Below are 18,415 nucleotides of genomic sequence, written 5' to 3'. Positions count from 1 at the left end.
ATACACATCCATGCTCGAAGCAGCATTCGAACCTGCTACCGTAGCGGTCGCGCGGTTCGAGACTGAAGCGCCTAGAACCGCTCGGCGACCCGGACCAGCCACCAGTAAAGGCTGGGTCCCCCTTCTTTGATAAATCAAAGCATTCAATGACAAAGTATTACAATGATATGACAAAAATCACGGGATACCTCTCAATATCGTGTCGCAACTCGTTTTTCCCGGTGTAGTGCAGCATATCGACGTTTCATGGACTGAGCAATTCTTTGGAAGTCCCCTGCCGTTCATAATTGCGACAGTGTTGTCAGTGAAGAATGTTCTTCAGGAATTGAGCATTCGATTACGTCCCGGAAATGTTCGATGGGACTCATGTCGGGCGGTCTGGATGGCTAAATTATTTACTCGAAGTGGTCAAAATGTTCTTCAAACTATTCGCAAACATGTGTGGCCCAGTGAAATGGAGCAATTTCATCGACAAAAATTTCACCGATGTTCGCGAACGTAAGTTAATGAAAGGGTGCAGAGAGTGTCCAAGTAGCCGAAAGCAACCACTTCCACTCAGTGATTGGTTAAATTAGATCAGAGGTTACAGTTCACTCCATGCAAACTCAGCCCACATAATTATGATGGCACCACCAGCTTACATAGTGCCCTCTTATGGGTTCGTGGGATCTGCGCCACACCCGAACCCTAAAAGCAGCTCTTATCAACTAATACCGGGACTTGTCTGACCAGGACACAGTTTTCCCTTCATAAAGGGTCCAAGCGATGAGGTCACGAGCCGAGGAGAGGAGCTGCAGGTGATGTCGTGCTGTTAGCGAAGGCACTCCCGTCGGTCTTCTGCTGCCATTGCCCATTAACGCCAAATTTTGCCGCATTCTCCTAACGGATACGGTCATCGTACGTTCCACATTAATCTTTGTGGTTATTTCGTAGAGTGTTGCTTGTCTGTTAGCACTGACAGCTCTAAGCAAACGCCTCTACTCTCGCTAGTCAACTGAAGACCGTTTGCCACTGCGTTCGTGGAGAGACGTAATGCCTCAGATTAGGTATTCTCGGCACACTCTTGACATCGTGGATCTCGAAATATTGCATTCTCTAAATATTTCAGAAATGAAATGTCCGGTACATCTAGCTCCAACTACCACTCTCCGTCCAAAGTATGTTAATTCCTATTGTGCTCCCATAATCACGTCGGAAACCTTCTCACTTGAATCACCTGAGTACAAATGATATGTCTGACTTTTTATACCTCGTGTACGTGATACTATCACCATCTGCATATGTGCATATCGCTATCCAATGACTTTTGTCATCTCAGTGTATGTATTGGCGAGGATGTAACTGCGGGCCAAGAAAGCAGTCACGTCCTATTAAAGTTTATGACAAAGCCATATGTGGTATTCTTTCTGCAAGATGTGTTACCACAGGTGCAGATGCCTGGAACACGGGGTTGTTTGTAATAACTTTTGACTTCTTATATTAATAAATCTTAACAGCCACGACAATGTACCAGGGTTAGAACTTTAGTAGTGGAACTATTTATTTACAGTTCGTACAAAATAAAAATGTGTTTCAAAGTTATACTGACCTTCAAAGTAGTCACGAGCATTGTGTACAACCCGTTGCCAGCGATGTGGAAGTCGTAGGATACTCTTAGCAGTGCCAGTTGTGCTCACAGTTCGAGTGGCGCGGTCTATCGCCCGACGAATTTGTAGCAGTTCTGAAGCGATTATTCAAACTAGTTTCCTGCCGTTTTGTAGACAGGAGTGACACCACCAGCAGTCGACCAATGGTGTAAACGCCCAGAAGATGACCCCTATCTCGGGTTGAAACCGGTTGGCGGTATAATAATAATAAATGCGATTAAGACGGTTTTTGAATAATTGATTAACCACACTAATCGCTGCTTTATCTCCACAACCATATTGTCTAAAAAAATGTTCTGAAGCGAATGCCGTGAAGTATTTCCTTCAGTTTAGAAATCGAGTTGAACTTACGAGGGCTTAAGCCAGGGAAGTACAGTAGGTGGTATAGCACCCAGCAGGCCCATCAGTCAAACAAATCAGTAACTGCTTGCACTGTACGTGCTTGTGCATTGTTCTACAAAATGATGATCAGGTCCTGCAGAAAGTGGCAACACTTCTGTCTCTATGCTGGTCATAGGCTGTGTTCCAAAAATTAACAGCATAGAGACATAAGTGATGCCACTTTCTGCAGGACCTGACCATCATTTTGCAGGACAGTTCTCAAGCACGTACAGTGCAAGCAGTAGCTGATTTGTTTGACTGATGGGCCTGCTAAGTGTTATACCACCTACTGTACTTCCCTGGCTTAAGCCCTCGTGAGTTCAACTCGATTTCTAAACTGAAGGAAAGACTTCATGGCGTTTGCTTCAGAACTGCTACAAATTCGTTGGGCAATAGACCGCACCACTCGAACTGTCAACACAACTGGCACTGCTAAAAGTATCCTACGACTTCCACATTGGCAACGGGTTATACACAATTCTGATGACTACTTTGAAGGTCAGTAAAACTATGAAAACGTATCTATTTCGTAAAAGCTGTAAATAAGTATTTGCCACTATTAAAGTTCCAACTCTCGTATTTGTGGCATTGCTCGTGTGTTGAAGTACTGGTATATCAAATTTTCAGCGAATGAGTAATGGATGCTTACACAGAAAACTACTTAAACAGTACAATGCAAATCTTAGCTTCCACCTGAGAGCACAGTTAAGCAACCAAGGCTCTGTTGGAGAATCCTGTTCCAAGTTACTTAGCAAACAAACAAGACAGCAGAATAGAATTTCTGTAGTTACTGGCCTCGTTACACCTTGAAGGAGTTTACGCACCCAATGATTGGTTAGCTGATGACTCTAAATTTTGCTTTATTTATTCACATCTACATTAAATGATAATGTAGGGTGTTCTTAGGTTTCCGTAGAAGTTGTGGATTGAAAAAAAATCCGTGGAGGGGATGATTAAGTGAGTAGACAAAGCACAGTTTCGTAAAAACTAAAAAAGATATGAGTTTCTAATCTTATCACTTTGTAGCACCTACTGCGTTTCAACTAAAACAGTACGTTCTTTTTAAAAAAAATTTACTCTTATTTTGCTGTCAGGCTGGTGCCGCTTAGATACGTGTGAATATTTTCAATGTCAAGTGGTAAAACGAGAGCAAACGTCACGAATTAAGGATATGACGCTGCTGAACGCATTAAGAGCTTAGAGACATCTGGTATTTTCAGTAGCAAGAGGAATGGTGGCGATAGGCGAAATAGTTTCAGATTTCACTATAAATGGGTCTGGGTACAGGTGCTATTGTCCAATGTACATTACATGTTCTCACTTTCTTCAGATTGATACTGAACTGGTTAACTGTGTGCTGGGGTTTTAACTTCGGGTGGTGGTGGGGGGGGTTAGGTGGAGCAGCTGTCCCCTCTCGCTGCCTGTCTCTGAGAACGCCCTCGATAGACAGCACACAGTTTGCGAGAGGCCACTCATGAGGTGATGGATGATCTACATGTCTACGTCTAGATGGCTACTCTGCAATTCAAAGGAAAGTGCCCTGCAGAGGGTTCATCGAATCACGTTCAAGCTATTCCTCCCTCTCGAACAGAGTGCGGGAATAACGAACATTTAAATCATTCCGTGTAAGCTCCGATTTCTAATAATTTACTACAATGAACATTTCTCCCAATGTAGGTTGGCGCAACAAAATATTTTCGTATTCGGAGGAGAAAGTAGTTGAATGAGATTTCGTGAAAATGTCCTGTTTTAATCATTGTCATACTATGTCTCGTAGCATATACGTGACGCTCTCACCGTTATTTTACTATAAAAAAGGAAAAGGTCCTCTGCCAATCCTGTCTGATGTAGATCCCACACTGCACAGCTGCACTCCAGAAGAGGGCAGACAAGCGTAGCGTAAGCGATCACTTTTGTAGGCCTGTTTCATCTTCTAAGTGTTCCGTTAATAAGTATTTGTGTGATCTTTCTAGTTTAAGTTGTTCGTAAGTATAACCCCTAAGTATTTATTGAATTGACAACCTTTAGCTGTCCGAGGTGGCCGAGCGGTTGTAGGCGCTACAGCCTGGAACCGCGCGACCGCTACGGTCGCAGGTTCGAATCCTGCCTCGGGCATGGTTGTGTGTGATGTCCTTAGGTTAGTTAGGTTTAAGTAATTCTAAGTTCTAGGGGGCTGATGACATCAGCAGTTAAGTCTCATAGTGCTCAGAGCCATTTGAATCATTTTTTCTGATAAAAGGAACCTTTCATATGAAAAACCTTTAGATTTATGCGATATATCCTGTAACCAAAATTTAGTATTACACTTTTAGTACTGACATGGGTGACTTCACACCTTTCATTACTTAGCGTCAATTTCCACTTTTGACACCATACAGATATCATGCCTAAATCATTATCCAATTGGTTTTGATCGTCTGATGACTTTATGAGACGGTAATTGAAAGTGTCATCTACAAAAAGTCAAAGAGAACTCTTCAGATTGTCTCCTAAATCTTTTATATAGATTAGGCCAATAACTCTTCCTTGGGATATATAATTTCTGCTTGAAACGATGAATTTCCGTCAGTTACTACGAACTGAGAGGAAACAGCGAATCCAGTCGCAAAACTGAGACGATCTGCGTAGGCACTCAGTTTGATTAGAAATCTCTTCTGAGGAACGGTGTCAAAGGCATTCTGGAAATCTAGAAATATGGAATCAATTTGAGATGCCCTGTGGATAATACTCATTACTTCATGTGAAGAAAGAGGTGGTTATGTTTTACAAGAACGACAATTATTTCTTAATAGATCGTATTATTCGAGGTAGTTTATAATATTTAAACACAATATATATCCCAAAATCGCACTAAAAATTGACGTTAGAAACACGGGCCTTTAATTCAGCAGATTACGCTGTTTCCTTTCTTGGGTTTCGGGGTGATCTCTGCTACTTTCTAGCCTTTAGGTGTGGTTCTCACGTCGAGAGAGGAGTTTTATATGACTACTAAAATGGAGTTATTATAACAGTGTACCGTGAAAGGAACCTAAATGGTACACGATCTGCACCGGAGGACTTTCCTTTATTGAATGACTTAAGCTACTTCGCTGTACCGAGGTTATCTACTCTAACATAACGCATGCATTAGGGTAAGTTAAACGACCAGTAATGTAATTTAGCCATACGTTATCTGTTTCCACGAAGGTATCTTTTCTGTGTTAGCGCTGACTGACTGGGGGGCCCGCAACTGTGTGTTGCAGACGGTGTCGGTGGCGGTATCGGTGCTGACGCTGACGTTCATCAGCATCGACCGCTGGTACGCCATCTGCTTCCCGCTGCGCTTCAACTCCACCACCAACCGCGCCAAGACAGCCATCGGCATCATTTGGTTTGTGTCGCTCGCCTTCGGTAAGCAACTCTCAACCACAATGTCAAGTTGAACTATTTATGTCATACCTCCTACAGAAAGTATACTGGTCTAATTACTGGAATAAAGAAACCGTTTGGTTATGTAAAATGCAAGCTTTCATGGTCGGAAAAGTCACGATTACTAAAATGTTCTGGGCTACCATGCTGTGGTGTTATGGATTTCCCATTTAAGCCCAACGTTTCGTCCCCATCAAATCAGCTGTTGTGGAATTTACTTTGCAATCTGGAGACCATCACATTCATTTTGATAGGACTCAAGTGCCGGCAGCCACAAGCAGATACCATGAAAGGCTGTATAAAGAGGCCATAGAGATTGTAAAACACAACACGAATTTCAATAGGGGTGAGGAGGCCGTGAAACTGAATGACATTTGGATCCAGGTGCTGAATAGACGTTTACCAATCTTCTATCATGGGATCACAGTAATGGCGGACGACGGAAATCGACAACGACCAATTACGCCCTGGTATTCAAAACAAGTGACGTCACACCGCTGCGCATAAGCACGCGTAAATGGAATTTTGCTGCAGTCAGTAGGGAGCCAGGGTGCGAATCGGACACCCAAAGAAGCTACGACGCACTTTGAAAACTCCCTCCGCAGATGGGGACGAAACGTTGGGTTTAAATGTGAGATCCATTCGAGCACGGCATAATAGCCCCGAACATTTAATTACTTATAAGTTTGGTTATACACAAAGTGTAATGTAGGAAAAATCAGTAACATTCATGCTATATTAACATAATAACACACATAATCAGCCACAATTTATGTCGAAAAGTGGTCTTTGCAAACGGAAAGTGAAATTTTTGGAATCCACTAATCATATTACACAGTATTTAGATGACATATTATCGTCAATCCATATTTCCTGCGACGCATCAAAGGCTTTTAATTGAGCCGACCACTATATCTAACCCGGTACACGACGCACGGTGCCACTTGCAGGTTACATATCTAATGACTTACATGGACAAAAAAAATTGGTTTTCCAGTATTTCATACAACTATTGGCCGAATATAAAAATTTAAAATGCTGTCATAATCCACTCATTAAGAGATACGATCTTACGTTAAGGATTTAACACAGTGTGACAGGTATCACACTTAGAAACCCTGCGTATGTTGCGAGGCAGCGTAACTCATGGCGCCCAAATTACCCAGACTTTGCTCATGAAATATTTGAGCATTTTGTGGCTTCCAACAAACATTAAATTTCAAACGTTTACGAAACTTTATTTATTTATTCATCCCATATCTGAGAACGAGAGCACTTTGCGTCTTCCAACAACTCTACACGAAATTTCAAGCCTTATGGAAACTTTTGTTCTGGTGACAACCCCATAAACAGGTGAAATATGTTTATCGCTAACTACACTTTCGTTCTTCATGCAGTGAAACTCCAGCTTCTGGTATGACATTTTAAATTATTACTTCTTTACTACTAACTCTATTCGCAACACAGTTTGCAGACAATATCCACACACCATACGTATACCACTGAATATACTTGCAAAATAATAACGTTTTGTGACACAGTTCTGGATATATGACGTCATAAGCATTGAGATATGCGAATAATTATTGTTTAAAACGGAGTGCAAATTTTCCATAGTATACTGACCCAGTATTTGATAATCACAGCATTTGGCGACTTCCGATAAACTTTAAATACACTTTCAAACCTTTACTAAATTTTTCTCGCTTACGTGCTTAACGTCAAGTACATAACACATTAACTCATTTATAAAGAAATCAGACTTTTGAAGCTGTTTTATTCGTGTAAAATTTTTTAAGGCGTTGGAGCTGAAACATATACTGACTGAAACTAAAATATTATGGTATAAAAGATCTTGCTAGTAACAGGTTTACATACTATCTAAATAAAAGATCGCAGAGTATCACATTAAGAAACCAGAGAAGGTACACATCTTCGGGGTAAGGAGTAAAAGCTACGACTGCATTCCAGGAACACATACGGAGTCTGATATTGTAATATTTTATGCGCTGTGTAAGTTATGTGCAATCATGCGTGCCTGGAGCAACATGAAATTGGAAACCGTACAGAACCGATCCAAATCCCGGTAGGTCATTGTACGAGGGGTGTTTCCACTGTCCCTTACCAGCAAAAAGAGCACAGCAACCAGCAGGCCGAAGTGGATAGAGGAAGAGGAAGCTTTCTCACTAAGTGACAGGTTTCTGGGATAAGAAGAAACAGAAATAATTTGTAAAGAGTCACATCGAGCCGCGTGGTCGCAGTTTTCAACTATTGCAGTCTTCGGAATTGTGTGGATGATATTTTTCCGGAAGTCAGATGGTATGTCGCTGGAGCCATACATCCTATACACCAACGTGAATGGTCGTTTTGTTGCCACTTCACTCCAATGATTTTAGAAATTCTCCTGGAATGTTATCTATACCTTCCGCCTTATTTGATCTGAAGTCCTCCAAAGCTGTCTCGAATTCTGATACTAATAGTGGATCCCATATCTCTTCTAAATCCTCTCCTGTTTCTTCATCTATCACATGAGATAAATCACCCCCCTCGTGGAGGCCTTCAATGTACTCTTTCCATCTATCCGCTCTCTCCTCTACGTTTAGCATTGGAATTCCTATTGCACTCTTACCGTTGCCACACTTGCTTTTAGTTTTCACTGAAGGTTGATTTGAATTTCCCATATGCTGAGTCAGTCCATCAGATTTCTTCACATTTTTCCTGCAGCCCTTTCGTCTTAGCTTCCCTGCACTTCCTGTTTATTTCAGTTCTCACCAACTTGTATTTCTGAATTCCTGAATTTCCTTACATATTCTGCAGTTCCTTCTTTCATCAATCAACTGACGTATTTATCCTGTTAACAATGGTTTCTTCGCAGTTACCTTCTTTGTACCTATATTTTTCTTTCCAACTTCTGCGATGGCCTTTTTTAGAGATGTACATTCCTCTTCAACTGTGCTGCCTACTGAGCTAATCCTTATTGCTGTATTTAAAGCCCTAGAAAACTTCAAACGTATCTCGTCATTCCTTAGTACTTCCGTATCCCACTTCATTGTGAATTGATTCTTTCTGACTAATCTCTTAAACTGCAGCCTACTCTTCATCACTACTACATTGTGATCTGAGTCTATATCTACTCCTCGGTACTCCCTAAATCCAGTATGTGATTTAGGAATTTATGTCTATGATGTAATCTAAGTGAATACTTTTACAAGAGTACCTCCTCCTTTTTGGTTCTTCAATGGAGTGTTCGCTATTACTAGCTGAAATTTGTTACAGGACTCAATTAGTCTGTCTTCTCTTTCATTCCTTGTCCCAAGCGCATAGTCTCCTGTAACCTTTGGTCCTACTCCTTCTCTCTGCTCCTTCGCCACTTTGCAGTCCCCCATTACTATTAGATTTTCATCTCTTTTCACCTACAGTATTACCCATTCAATATCCTCATATACTTTCTCTGTCTCTTGATCTTCAGCTTGCAATGCCACCATGTATACCTGAACTACCGTTGTCGGTTTTGGTTAGCTGTCGATTCTGATAGAAGGAACCCTGTCGCCGAACTGTTCACAAAGCCCCTAAGTATGATTAACACTCCTGTCACCCTCTCTGTACTTCGCTGTTGGCACTATACATAATGGCAGATAAGGTTCTCCAGGCAGTAGTCAAACTCAAACCCTTCCATCGTATTGCCTAAGGGTGTACCTTGATGCACCACGCCAGATCACTCATCTCCAGTCATACACTGTCCAGTGGCGATGCTCTTTAAACTGTTCCAAGTGTAGCTTAAACTGACAGGGACAGTATGTCAATGAAGAGTGCTGGACCATTTTAATACGTTCATTTTGATGTGTCGACAGAAGTGCCGACACAGTGTGATTTGAGGGGACCGCAATGCACGCTATAAACACACGAAGGATGGCGTGAGGTCTGAAACAGAATACGTAATGAATGCTATAAAGAAAAGTACGTAGCTTTTGGAATGCTTAACTTTAATCCATCCTTGTTGTATACATCGTTCTGGATGAGACGTGCTTTATACGATAAGTATCAATTGCTATGTAAGGCTAATGGCGCCTTGCTAGGTCGTAGCCATGGACTTAGCTGAAGGCTATTCTAACTATCTGCTCGGCAAAGGAGCGAGGCTTCGTCAGTGTAGTCGCTAGCAAAGTCGTCCCTACAACTGGGGCGAGTGCTATCCCGTATCTCGAGACCTGCCGTGTGGTGGCGCTCGGTCTGCGATCACTAACAGTGGCGACACGCGGGTCCGACATGTACTAATGGACCGCGGCCGATTTAAAGCTACCACCTAGCAAGTGTGGTGTCTGGCGGTGACACCACACATTTTAAATCGCTGCGCAGAGTCATGTGCTGAGTGAACTGCTGGTAGCATTTTGGATTTGTCTTGTGAGTCCTTGCGATGATTTCATGTGATTTCTTACAAATACTCTCTGCAATGCTCAAACGTCCCTGTTCAGTCAGTATATGAATCTGCCTAGTCCTGGCTCACTGCGGTTGTTCCTTCACGTTTAAAATTCTTAAACATACCATCAACAATCGACTTGGGCGTTTTAGAAAGGTTGAATGGCCCTGATGTATTTTGTGCAGGATAACCGGAGAGGGAGGCGGTGGGTGGGAGTAAACCATTAGGTCGGTTTTAGTTACTAGGACTTTAATTAACAACAACTGCATTCAAAAGGGACACTTAAGTCAGGCCAAGGGAGGCGAGGGTGAGCGAGAGCATAGTCATTGGCGAAACGTAGTTTGCCAAGTTAAGGAAAAGCAGTTTCTGCTATTTGGACAAGTCCGACTGGCATGACAGCTACTGAAAATAAAGTCCACAGTGCCGCAGTACTGGGAAGGGCAGGAGATGTTTACTGCTACAGGGTGCGCGACCGAGAGAAAGAGCCCCGGCGGAGGGTGGCAGAGTACGTCCAGCACAGCCACGCAGCCTCCTCCGCCCTGATTGATCAGAAGCCAAGAGACCCACAGGGGCGGCATGGCAATTTCCAGAGCGTGACCTGCTCAACATCGCATAGATGGTGTTACCTCGTCAGCACACGGGGGAGGCGCGTGATCGACATTGCCTACCCCATTGCTGACTTGCTGTTGCCGGACCGTGGGACGGGAAAATTACAGGCAGTCAAAGCTGTAGGCTACTGCTTGACCGTAGTGAGAGAATAAGGTAACTTTTGAAAGCAAATAAAAATAAAGTAAAATCCCATACTCTCTGGCTCAACCTTACAATTTATTACTGAAGTGACCCCCACCGACTGGTCAACGTTCAAAGTCACTGAGCTCTCCTGGCTGGCCCACACCGCTGTCAGCGCTGCTCTACTGACAACACAATACTCCGCACCTCCTTTTTACAGTCGAGTCCGCCTCTCATGATATCTGTTGATCAATTCTGCATTACATAGTGTTGTCTCGATACTTTTGATGAGACAGTGTGTTCTGGTGTTGCATGGGGATGCGTATTCACCATAATTGCCAAACGACTTAAGTGAAGTGTATTCCATGGACATAATAATATTCCTCCATATTAAATGTAGTGATATTAAGCGATCCCATCTTTCAAGAGAAACATTTGATTTTGATTTGTTCCACACTCTGACTCTGTCGCAAAGTAATGAGGTATCTGTCTGCTTTTTAGGTCATCACAGTACTGTTATTTGTGTTGAAGTCTTATTACCTATCTATGAGAGTCTGGTCCATGATAGTAAGTTCTTGTAGGTTTAATATGTGAACGTACTGGAAGAAAAATTGCATTATATTACATTTTAAGGACTACTAATCGGATCTGTTAGGAAAAATTCTTGTACTCGAAGTGTCAAACGCTTATCATGCTATGAGTTTGTTGCAGTGTTACACTCAGCATGAATTGCATTGACAAAGTTCCTACAGATCTTAAAAAATCCTCCAGGTCAGAAATGAAAGCGTCCCACTTCATTTATCCTTAAAGTCTTCTAATGGTATTATATTTCCAGAAAATTACATTTCCTTTGTGAGACTATTGGTTTTTGTAAGTTATTCAGCGAGGTTATAATCCATCTAGTATATCCACAGTCCTTTCGCTCCCATCCAGATGTTGGTTGCCATTTGAATCTATCACGTTAAGAAACGCCGATGTAAGTTTGCTTTCCAAGAAGTGCTGTACTTCCGTGCCCCTTTTTCTCTTAGACATGTTCGTGAAAAATATAAATCACACAGAATCGATATTCACCCTCCTAAAGTCAAGTTAGAGTGGTCGATGTTGTACTCAAATTGAAACTGATTATTTGAATAATGCTGTTTACTGTTTTATTTCTGCGTGTAACGTCTGATACATCCGGTGACGTGAAAAAGTTAGTAAAAGAAACACTCCAAAAGTGCTCTATGCTACACTTGGATTGAAGCCATTATAGAGCGAAGAAGCTCGGAAGCAGATACCGAAAGAAGGTAGGAGCTTGTGAGACAAAAGAACGTAGGAGCCACTCCTGAAGGACTGTAGCAGACTGTCGCCTCTCACCTTATTGGGATCCCGCTGAAGTGGAGCTGATGCCTGGCTATTACATAGCAGGGGCCCTTCTTCAAGAACTGCATACGTAGCTTCAGAGGAAATTGAGAGACTTTTGATGCCTTTTGCTGTAACTGAGAGCGGAACAGACAATACCGATGAAGAGACGATCCACCTGCTTACACGACGCGATCCACTTTTATTGAAGTTGTAGGATACGCTTTCGTGTACCTACGTCATTCGGTTCAAGGTCCCACATCACTGAAGCGTTCAAAATGACTTGTTTATTGAAAAACACTATCCAGTAGTGGATGTAACAAAAGGGTATGGCGAAACTCTAACGAAACATTCCTCACACATGGAATAAGAATATATGTTATACGGACGTTTGTCAGGAAACACTTTGTTTTCATGTTAGAGCTCAGTTTCTATAACTCTTCAACACATTAATCATGGGAAACATACAGGAAAAGAGCGTATAAGCACAACATGAAGTATTTTTATCAAATGAAATGTTCAAAATTCCCTTCTTTATCTAAGATACATGCGTCAGCTCGCTATCGTGTTGAATCCCTGATCCGCTTATGTGTCTCTGGAGAATTGCTTATGGTTTCGTAGCCTTCCTTAACACGGGCACAATAGAAATGCCCCCACAAATAAAAATCTGCTTGATTTAGCTCATCAGAGAGTGGAGGCCAAGGAATTGGCCCACATCTATCTATACTTCTGTAACGGAATATGTTATTTAGAAGCCTACGAGCATTAACAACAAAACGAGGAGGAAATCCATTGTACAGTCGTGGACAAAACGAGCGAGACCCCTCGCCTTTTCGTTATGCTGATCCACACGGCTGTAAAGTCTGCTACGCAGCATAACAGTCAAGGCGACGAAGTGCTACCAACATACTATGCACAGGCGTGAAACTGACAAACTATCCGAACTTTGTCAGACTGTTTTCAATCATGCGTAAGACTATATTAATACTGATTAGTGTGTTAAACACAACACGTAAATATAAGATATAAGTGAAAGAAGAAACGCTAATTAGTATGAACTGTACTAATAAAAATGAATTTCAGCTTATCGCCAGCCGCGATAGCCATGCCGCTCTAGGCACTTCAGTTCGGAACCGCGTGCCTGCTACGATCGCAGGTTCGAATCCTGCCTCGGGCATGGATGTGTGTGATGTCCTTAGGTTAGTTAGGTTTAAGTAGTTCTACGTTCTAGGAGACTGATAACCTCAGATGTTAAGTACAACAGAGCTCAGAGCCATTTGAACCATTTTGAATTTCAGCTTATCGAGATAACACAGCTGTTCTAGTAAGACAAAGTTCCCCAGATCGTTACGAACTGGCAAAATGTTATCCACATTCGGTCGCGAAACGATTTATGTCAACTTTCAGACCAGTCATAGTGGATTACCGTTGCTGACCTACCATGAAAGTGAGGAAATTTAGCAATGCGTGAACATTCATAACCAAATTCAGTTAAAAATCATTCAGTCCCACACGTAAGTCAATTCAGTTATTGACAGAAGCGGAAAAAGGAAGGCAGGAACAAGTATGAAATTCTACAAGAGTTTCATATTGACATCCACAGGGCGCCAGAACAGAATAAAGGTAGAAATAAAACGGTTTGGGGGCGCGAGAATTTCTTAAAATTGCTTTACTGATAGTCTATCTGCCTCCATCGAGATTAGAACCGAAAACAAACCAGACCTCCCTTGCAGTAGCAAACACCTTTCACTACGCTAGAAGACAACCCAGGCAAAAAGCCCTCTATTATTGCCCCAGACATGAATAAGCAGCTAATTTCACAATGAAAATGGCAAAATGATCTGCAGTTTCTGTTGCATAGAGCTTTCTGGACTCTAAAACATGAATTTTCTGCCTTTATGTCACCGCTTATGTGACAATCATTCGGGATGTTTATCGAAATAACAAAATACTCCTATTAGCGAGTAACGGCAACGGGTTCTATTCAACGCTGGTGACTACTTTGAAGGACAGTAATAGGTGCAAACATGTAACTCTTTTGTATCGGTTGTGAATAAATAGTTGCCACTATTTAAGTTCCAACCCTCGTATAGTCTTACATACGACTGAAAACAGTCTGACAAAGTTTGGATAGTTTGTCAATTTCACGCCCGTGCATATTATGTTGGTAGCACTTCGTCGCCTTGCCTGATATACTGTGTAATAGACTTTAAAGCTGTGCGGATCAGCATAACGAAAAGGCGAGGGGTCTCGCTCGTTTTGTCCACGACTGTACCTGAAGTACATGTTTCGTCGCACTCGTAAAAACATTTATTCTACCAAAATATAGTATTAGCTAAGAAAGCATGGTAAGTTTCTCCGTTGAACCCGGTTGGAAGAACGTGACACCCCTCAACGAAGCCGCTACAAACTTTGACACATAAACGTTGTTGATGAAGAGATCGCACAATTTCGCGATGATTATCAACAGTCCATACTTTATGATTGTGAAAATGGTACAATCTAATTATGTTGAAACAAAGGGTCATAGATGAACAGCACATTTGCAAAGTGAGGCTCGACACGCTGTCGACTGAAGCATTAGTAGACGTGTATCTGTGCAGGAATACCGGCAGCTGATGTAATCGAACGCTGGTACGTTCTGTTCCTTTATGTTTCCCACGATTAATGTGTTTAAGAAGAGAAGTAGAAATTGAGCACTGTCACGGAAAGATTACTCAGACATATTAGAAATCCATAATGTCTAGGGGTCACGCATGATAGAACGCTCAGTTGCAAATGATGTCTATTAAAAACCACTGTCAAAACAAAATTCGAAATAACATGTTTCAGAAACTTCGTGGCACATCATGTGGGTCAACTGCATATACAGTCCGTATTCCAGCTCTGGAATTGGTGTACTCCGTTGCGGAATACTGCTCAAGAGCCTGCATGAATAGTGCTCACACAAAACTTGTTGACACAAAGGTCAACCACACCATGCGTCCTACAGTTGTTACTATCAGACTCACAGCTCGTTCTGTCTATCCTTACTTAGTCACATACCACCTCCATCCCTGCGGCGGGAAAGTGCACTTCTACGGGAATGCAAGAAACTAAAAAAATATGCTAACCTCCCTGTTCTCTCAGATATCTACGGCGGCAGTAAAGGTAGGCCTTGATCTCGTCATCCACTCCTGGAAACCGCCAGAATGTTTGTTGGAAACGCTTTCAGTACTGTCGACTTCTGGAAACACACATGCCAAAGTAATGCTACGACGGAACAACTTAAGAAGTCTTGCATATCGACCAAGCCACGTGGCTTGGAGCTGCCACGCAAGATCTGATCGATACTTAATGGCCGGCCGAAGTGGCCGTGCGGTTAAAGGCGCTGCAGTCTGGAACCGCAAGATCGCTACGGTCGCGGGTTCGAATCCTGCCTCGGGCATGGATGTTTGTGATGTCCTTAGGTTAGTTAGGTTTGACTAGTTCTAAGTTCTAGGGGACTAATGACCTCAGCAGTTGAGTCCCATAGTGCTCAGAGCCATTTGAACCATTTTTGATACTTAATGAATAAGAACCAACGCCGGAAGGTATACCAACTCCTTGCACAATGGAAGAAAATAACTTCTGCAAGTTGTGACTGTGGCGCTGAAAAGCAGACTGTCTGCTATGTGATTCCATAATTTCCCTGGCGCTCCAGCAGATTTACTGGTGATAACGGAGAGATGGATAATCTATATTGGTGGCGTGGATATTAGTTTGTCGTCTGAGGTAATTGTAATATTATTTTTTGTGATGTAGTCATACGCTAAGTAAATAAATAAGCATTTCGAGACCCATTGCCATGTAACACATTATACTACTCTGTGTATGAGTAATGTTGCCTTTAAATTTGGCCATATATTGTTGTTATACCCTGCATAGACCTATAAAATTTCGAATCGGAACACCTTTCAGTTGTCTAAATTTCCGAATGTTATTTTCTATGAGCAACCAGTTTCGGCCCTATATTACGCCATCTTCAACCACCTGACCGATATGTAATGGCGTAATGTAGCGCCGAAACTGGTTGCTCATAGAAAATAACAATCGGAAATTTAGACAACTGAAAGGTGTTTCGATTCGACATTTTATACTAAACAGCCGAGGTCTCGCAACCATCCGTATAAATATGGACTTACAGAAACTGTATAACAGTGGTTCTCTCGGAGACTGGCAATAAATTTCTCTCCACTTCTCCACTTCACAGAAATGAGAGAGCGATGCGTAAATACACCAGAAGTATTGAACGCCTTGATGGGTCTCATTACACTGATTGTAGTTAGACATCTGTCGACAAAATACGTATGCATTTTTTTTTCTTTGATTGAAACTGACAAATGAAGTATACTCACGCTTGTACTGCTCATGTTATAACCCTCTGTCATTCGTTGTTATTACCACGATTAACACAGCCAGGCTGATGTTTCTGCTCCTTGAAATGTTATTCTACACTCTTTACAGCCTGCTTTATGACAGCTATACATCTACAGCACCTACAAATAGTTCTTTTAAATTATGTCAGGCATGAAAATCCTACAATTACGCTCATATATGTAATCTGCAGAATATGCTTCTTGAACTTGTCGATTTTCGTCTTTTTTTGGCACGTGTCGTGTTCCTGTCCCATTCTCAATTTTCTGATACATTTTTACTAACAAGGAGGGTTGTGATAGGATTTTCCTTAATTGATTGTTTACTTTTGTGGATAGACATGGTCATGTAGGGTAATATATCGTCCATGATGTAGCTACCAACGTAGCGTGCAATATACCGTCTCATGTAGGCCTCGTGTAATGAATTTATCCACCAGCGACTGTGCATAAACCTAATTTTTATCTTAATTCGAGGCTAATAATAATTAAAACCTGTAATACATAACTTTAAGGGCAAATGTTTGATTACGTTCTTGATCAAACCTACTCTGTGCATACTATCTATATTACAAAGCGGCTAAAATGGTCACCCGATTCCAGTTACAGTTTACATATCTAAGGGATTCCAGAGGCAACAACATTTTCAGTTTTACCGAATTTAAAAATTTTAAAATGCTGTCATAAGTCACTCTCTATGAGGTATAGTCCTACGTAAAAGGTCTGACACAATGAACCACGTATTAAAGTTAGAAACTGTGTTTGTCTTGAGAAGCGTAACTCACGGCACGCAAATTATGCACACTGAATTCCTCCGTTATTTGAGAATGAGACCGTCTCGCAGTTTCCAACCAACAAAAATTGCGACGCGTCAAAAAACTAACCGCTTTTAAAACCGGAGCGCAAATTATCCACAATATACACATTTGTAAAGCAATGATATGTTCGAAAATGTTTTATAGATGAGAGTTAGATTCTTTAAAGGATCTAGGGTGAAAGGGGGTTGGGCGGCTTAATGGTATTAAACCTAACATTTTGTTGGACTCTTACCAGCAGTCATGGAGGGTGACAAACCAGAGGTCGAATATTTCCAATTGCATCTTTATAGCACTTGTTCTAATGTGTGACATCACCAACAACTTTAGTCTTAGCACAATTAAGTGCACCTTTAACCCATACCGACACAGACTCTGCTTAATTTACTTTACGACGATTCCTCGTCCTAAGAACCAACGGCATTGTAGACATATAATAAGGTGAACCTCTATCTCTCTTATATACCTCACATATCTGAAATGTGCCATAAGCAATAACTTCTCGACTGTTAAAAAGTCTACAGCCCTGATGGAACCTGGTAGTCAAGGGAAGGCAGGGTTCGGTTACGACAGTGGACAGGGCCGTAATCAGTTACTATTGGTTGCCTTTTACAGTTACTTACAATTTATTTTTAACCAGTAATTCCAGACTCAACAATAAAAGAAACCACACGTTATTAATGAAGAACTAATCAATTGTGTAAATAATAGTGTTTTCAGTGAGTTACAATATAGCAAATCACCATTAAATACATATACAGCAGATAATGTTTTAAAAACAAGCCACTGTGATCTGGGCAGAAAGCCTTACATTCCAGGAATGGCAATAAATTAAGAATTGCTTAACACTCGCTGCAACTTACAAATTACAGGTATTGAAATATTAAAGGCAAGACGCCACAAACACAGCAGAAGGCATTAGACGCCAGGAATGGCAGTAAATAAGGTTTTGAAGGCTTATATCGTAAATACAAATACCAAATTAGAATTTTAAGGCAAGCGAGCACAATCACGGCTGAAGGCCTTACACGAAAAGAATGGCAATAAATTAAGAATTGTTTAAGAACTCGCTGCAATTTACAACTTACAGGTATTGAAACATTAAAGGTTAGCCGCCACCAACACAGCAGAAGGCTTCAGACGCCAAGAATGGCAGTAAATAAAGTTTTAAGGCTTACGGCTAAATACAAATACCAAATTAGAATTATAAGGCAAATGACCACAATCACGGCTGAAGGCCTTACACGTCAGGAACGGCAATAATATCAAAAATTTAGAAACCTGCTG

At 41.6% G+C, this 18,415-nt stretch overlaps 1 protein-coding gene across 1 annotated transcript in view; it reads left to right on the top strand.

Moving 5' to 3' along the window:
- Positions 1 to 1,565: 1,565 nt before the first annotated feature.
- LOC124620015 (orexin receptor type 2-like) overlaps positions 1,566 to 18,415 on the top strand; it is an 87,669-nt gene continuing 70,819 nt past the window's right edge. The window contains exons 1-2 of the mRNA XM_047146681.1: positions 1,566 to 1,595; positions 5,270 to 5,417. Coding sequence (XP_047002637.1) covers positions 1,566 to 1,595; positions 5,270 to 5,417 — 178 coding nt within the window. The remainder of the gene's footprint in view (positions 1,596 to 5,269; positions 5,418 to 18,415) is intronic.

Source organism: Schistocerca americana, chromosome 6, assembly GCF_021461395.2.
Source record: "Schistocerca americana isolate TAMUIC-IGC-003095 chromosome 6, iqSchAmer2.1, whole genome shotgun sequence".
Taxonomy (NCBI): Eukaryota; Metazoa; Arthropoda; class Insecta; order Orthoptera; family Acrididae; genus Schistocerca; species Schistocerca americana.
The sequence above is the reverse complement of the archived record's forward strand: the minus strand, read 5'-3'. Positions and strand labels throughout refer to the sequence as shown.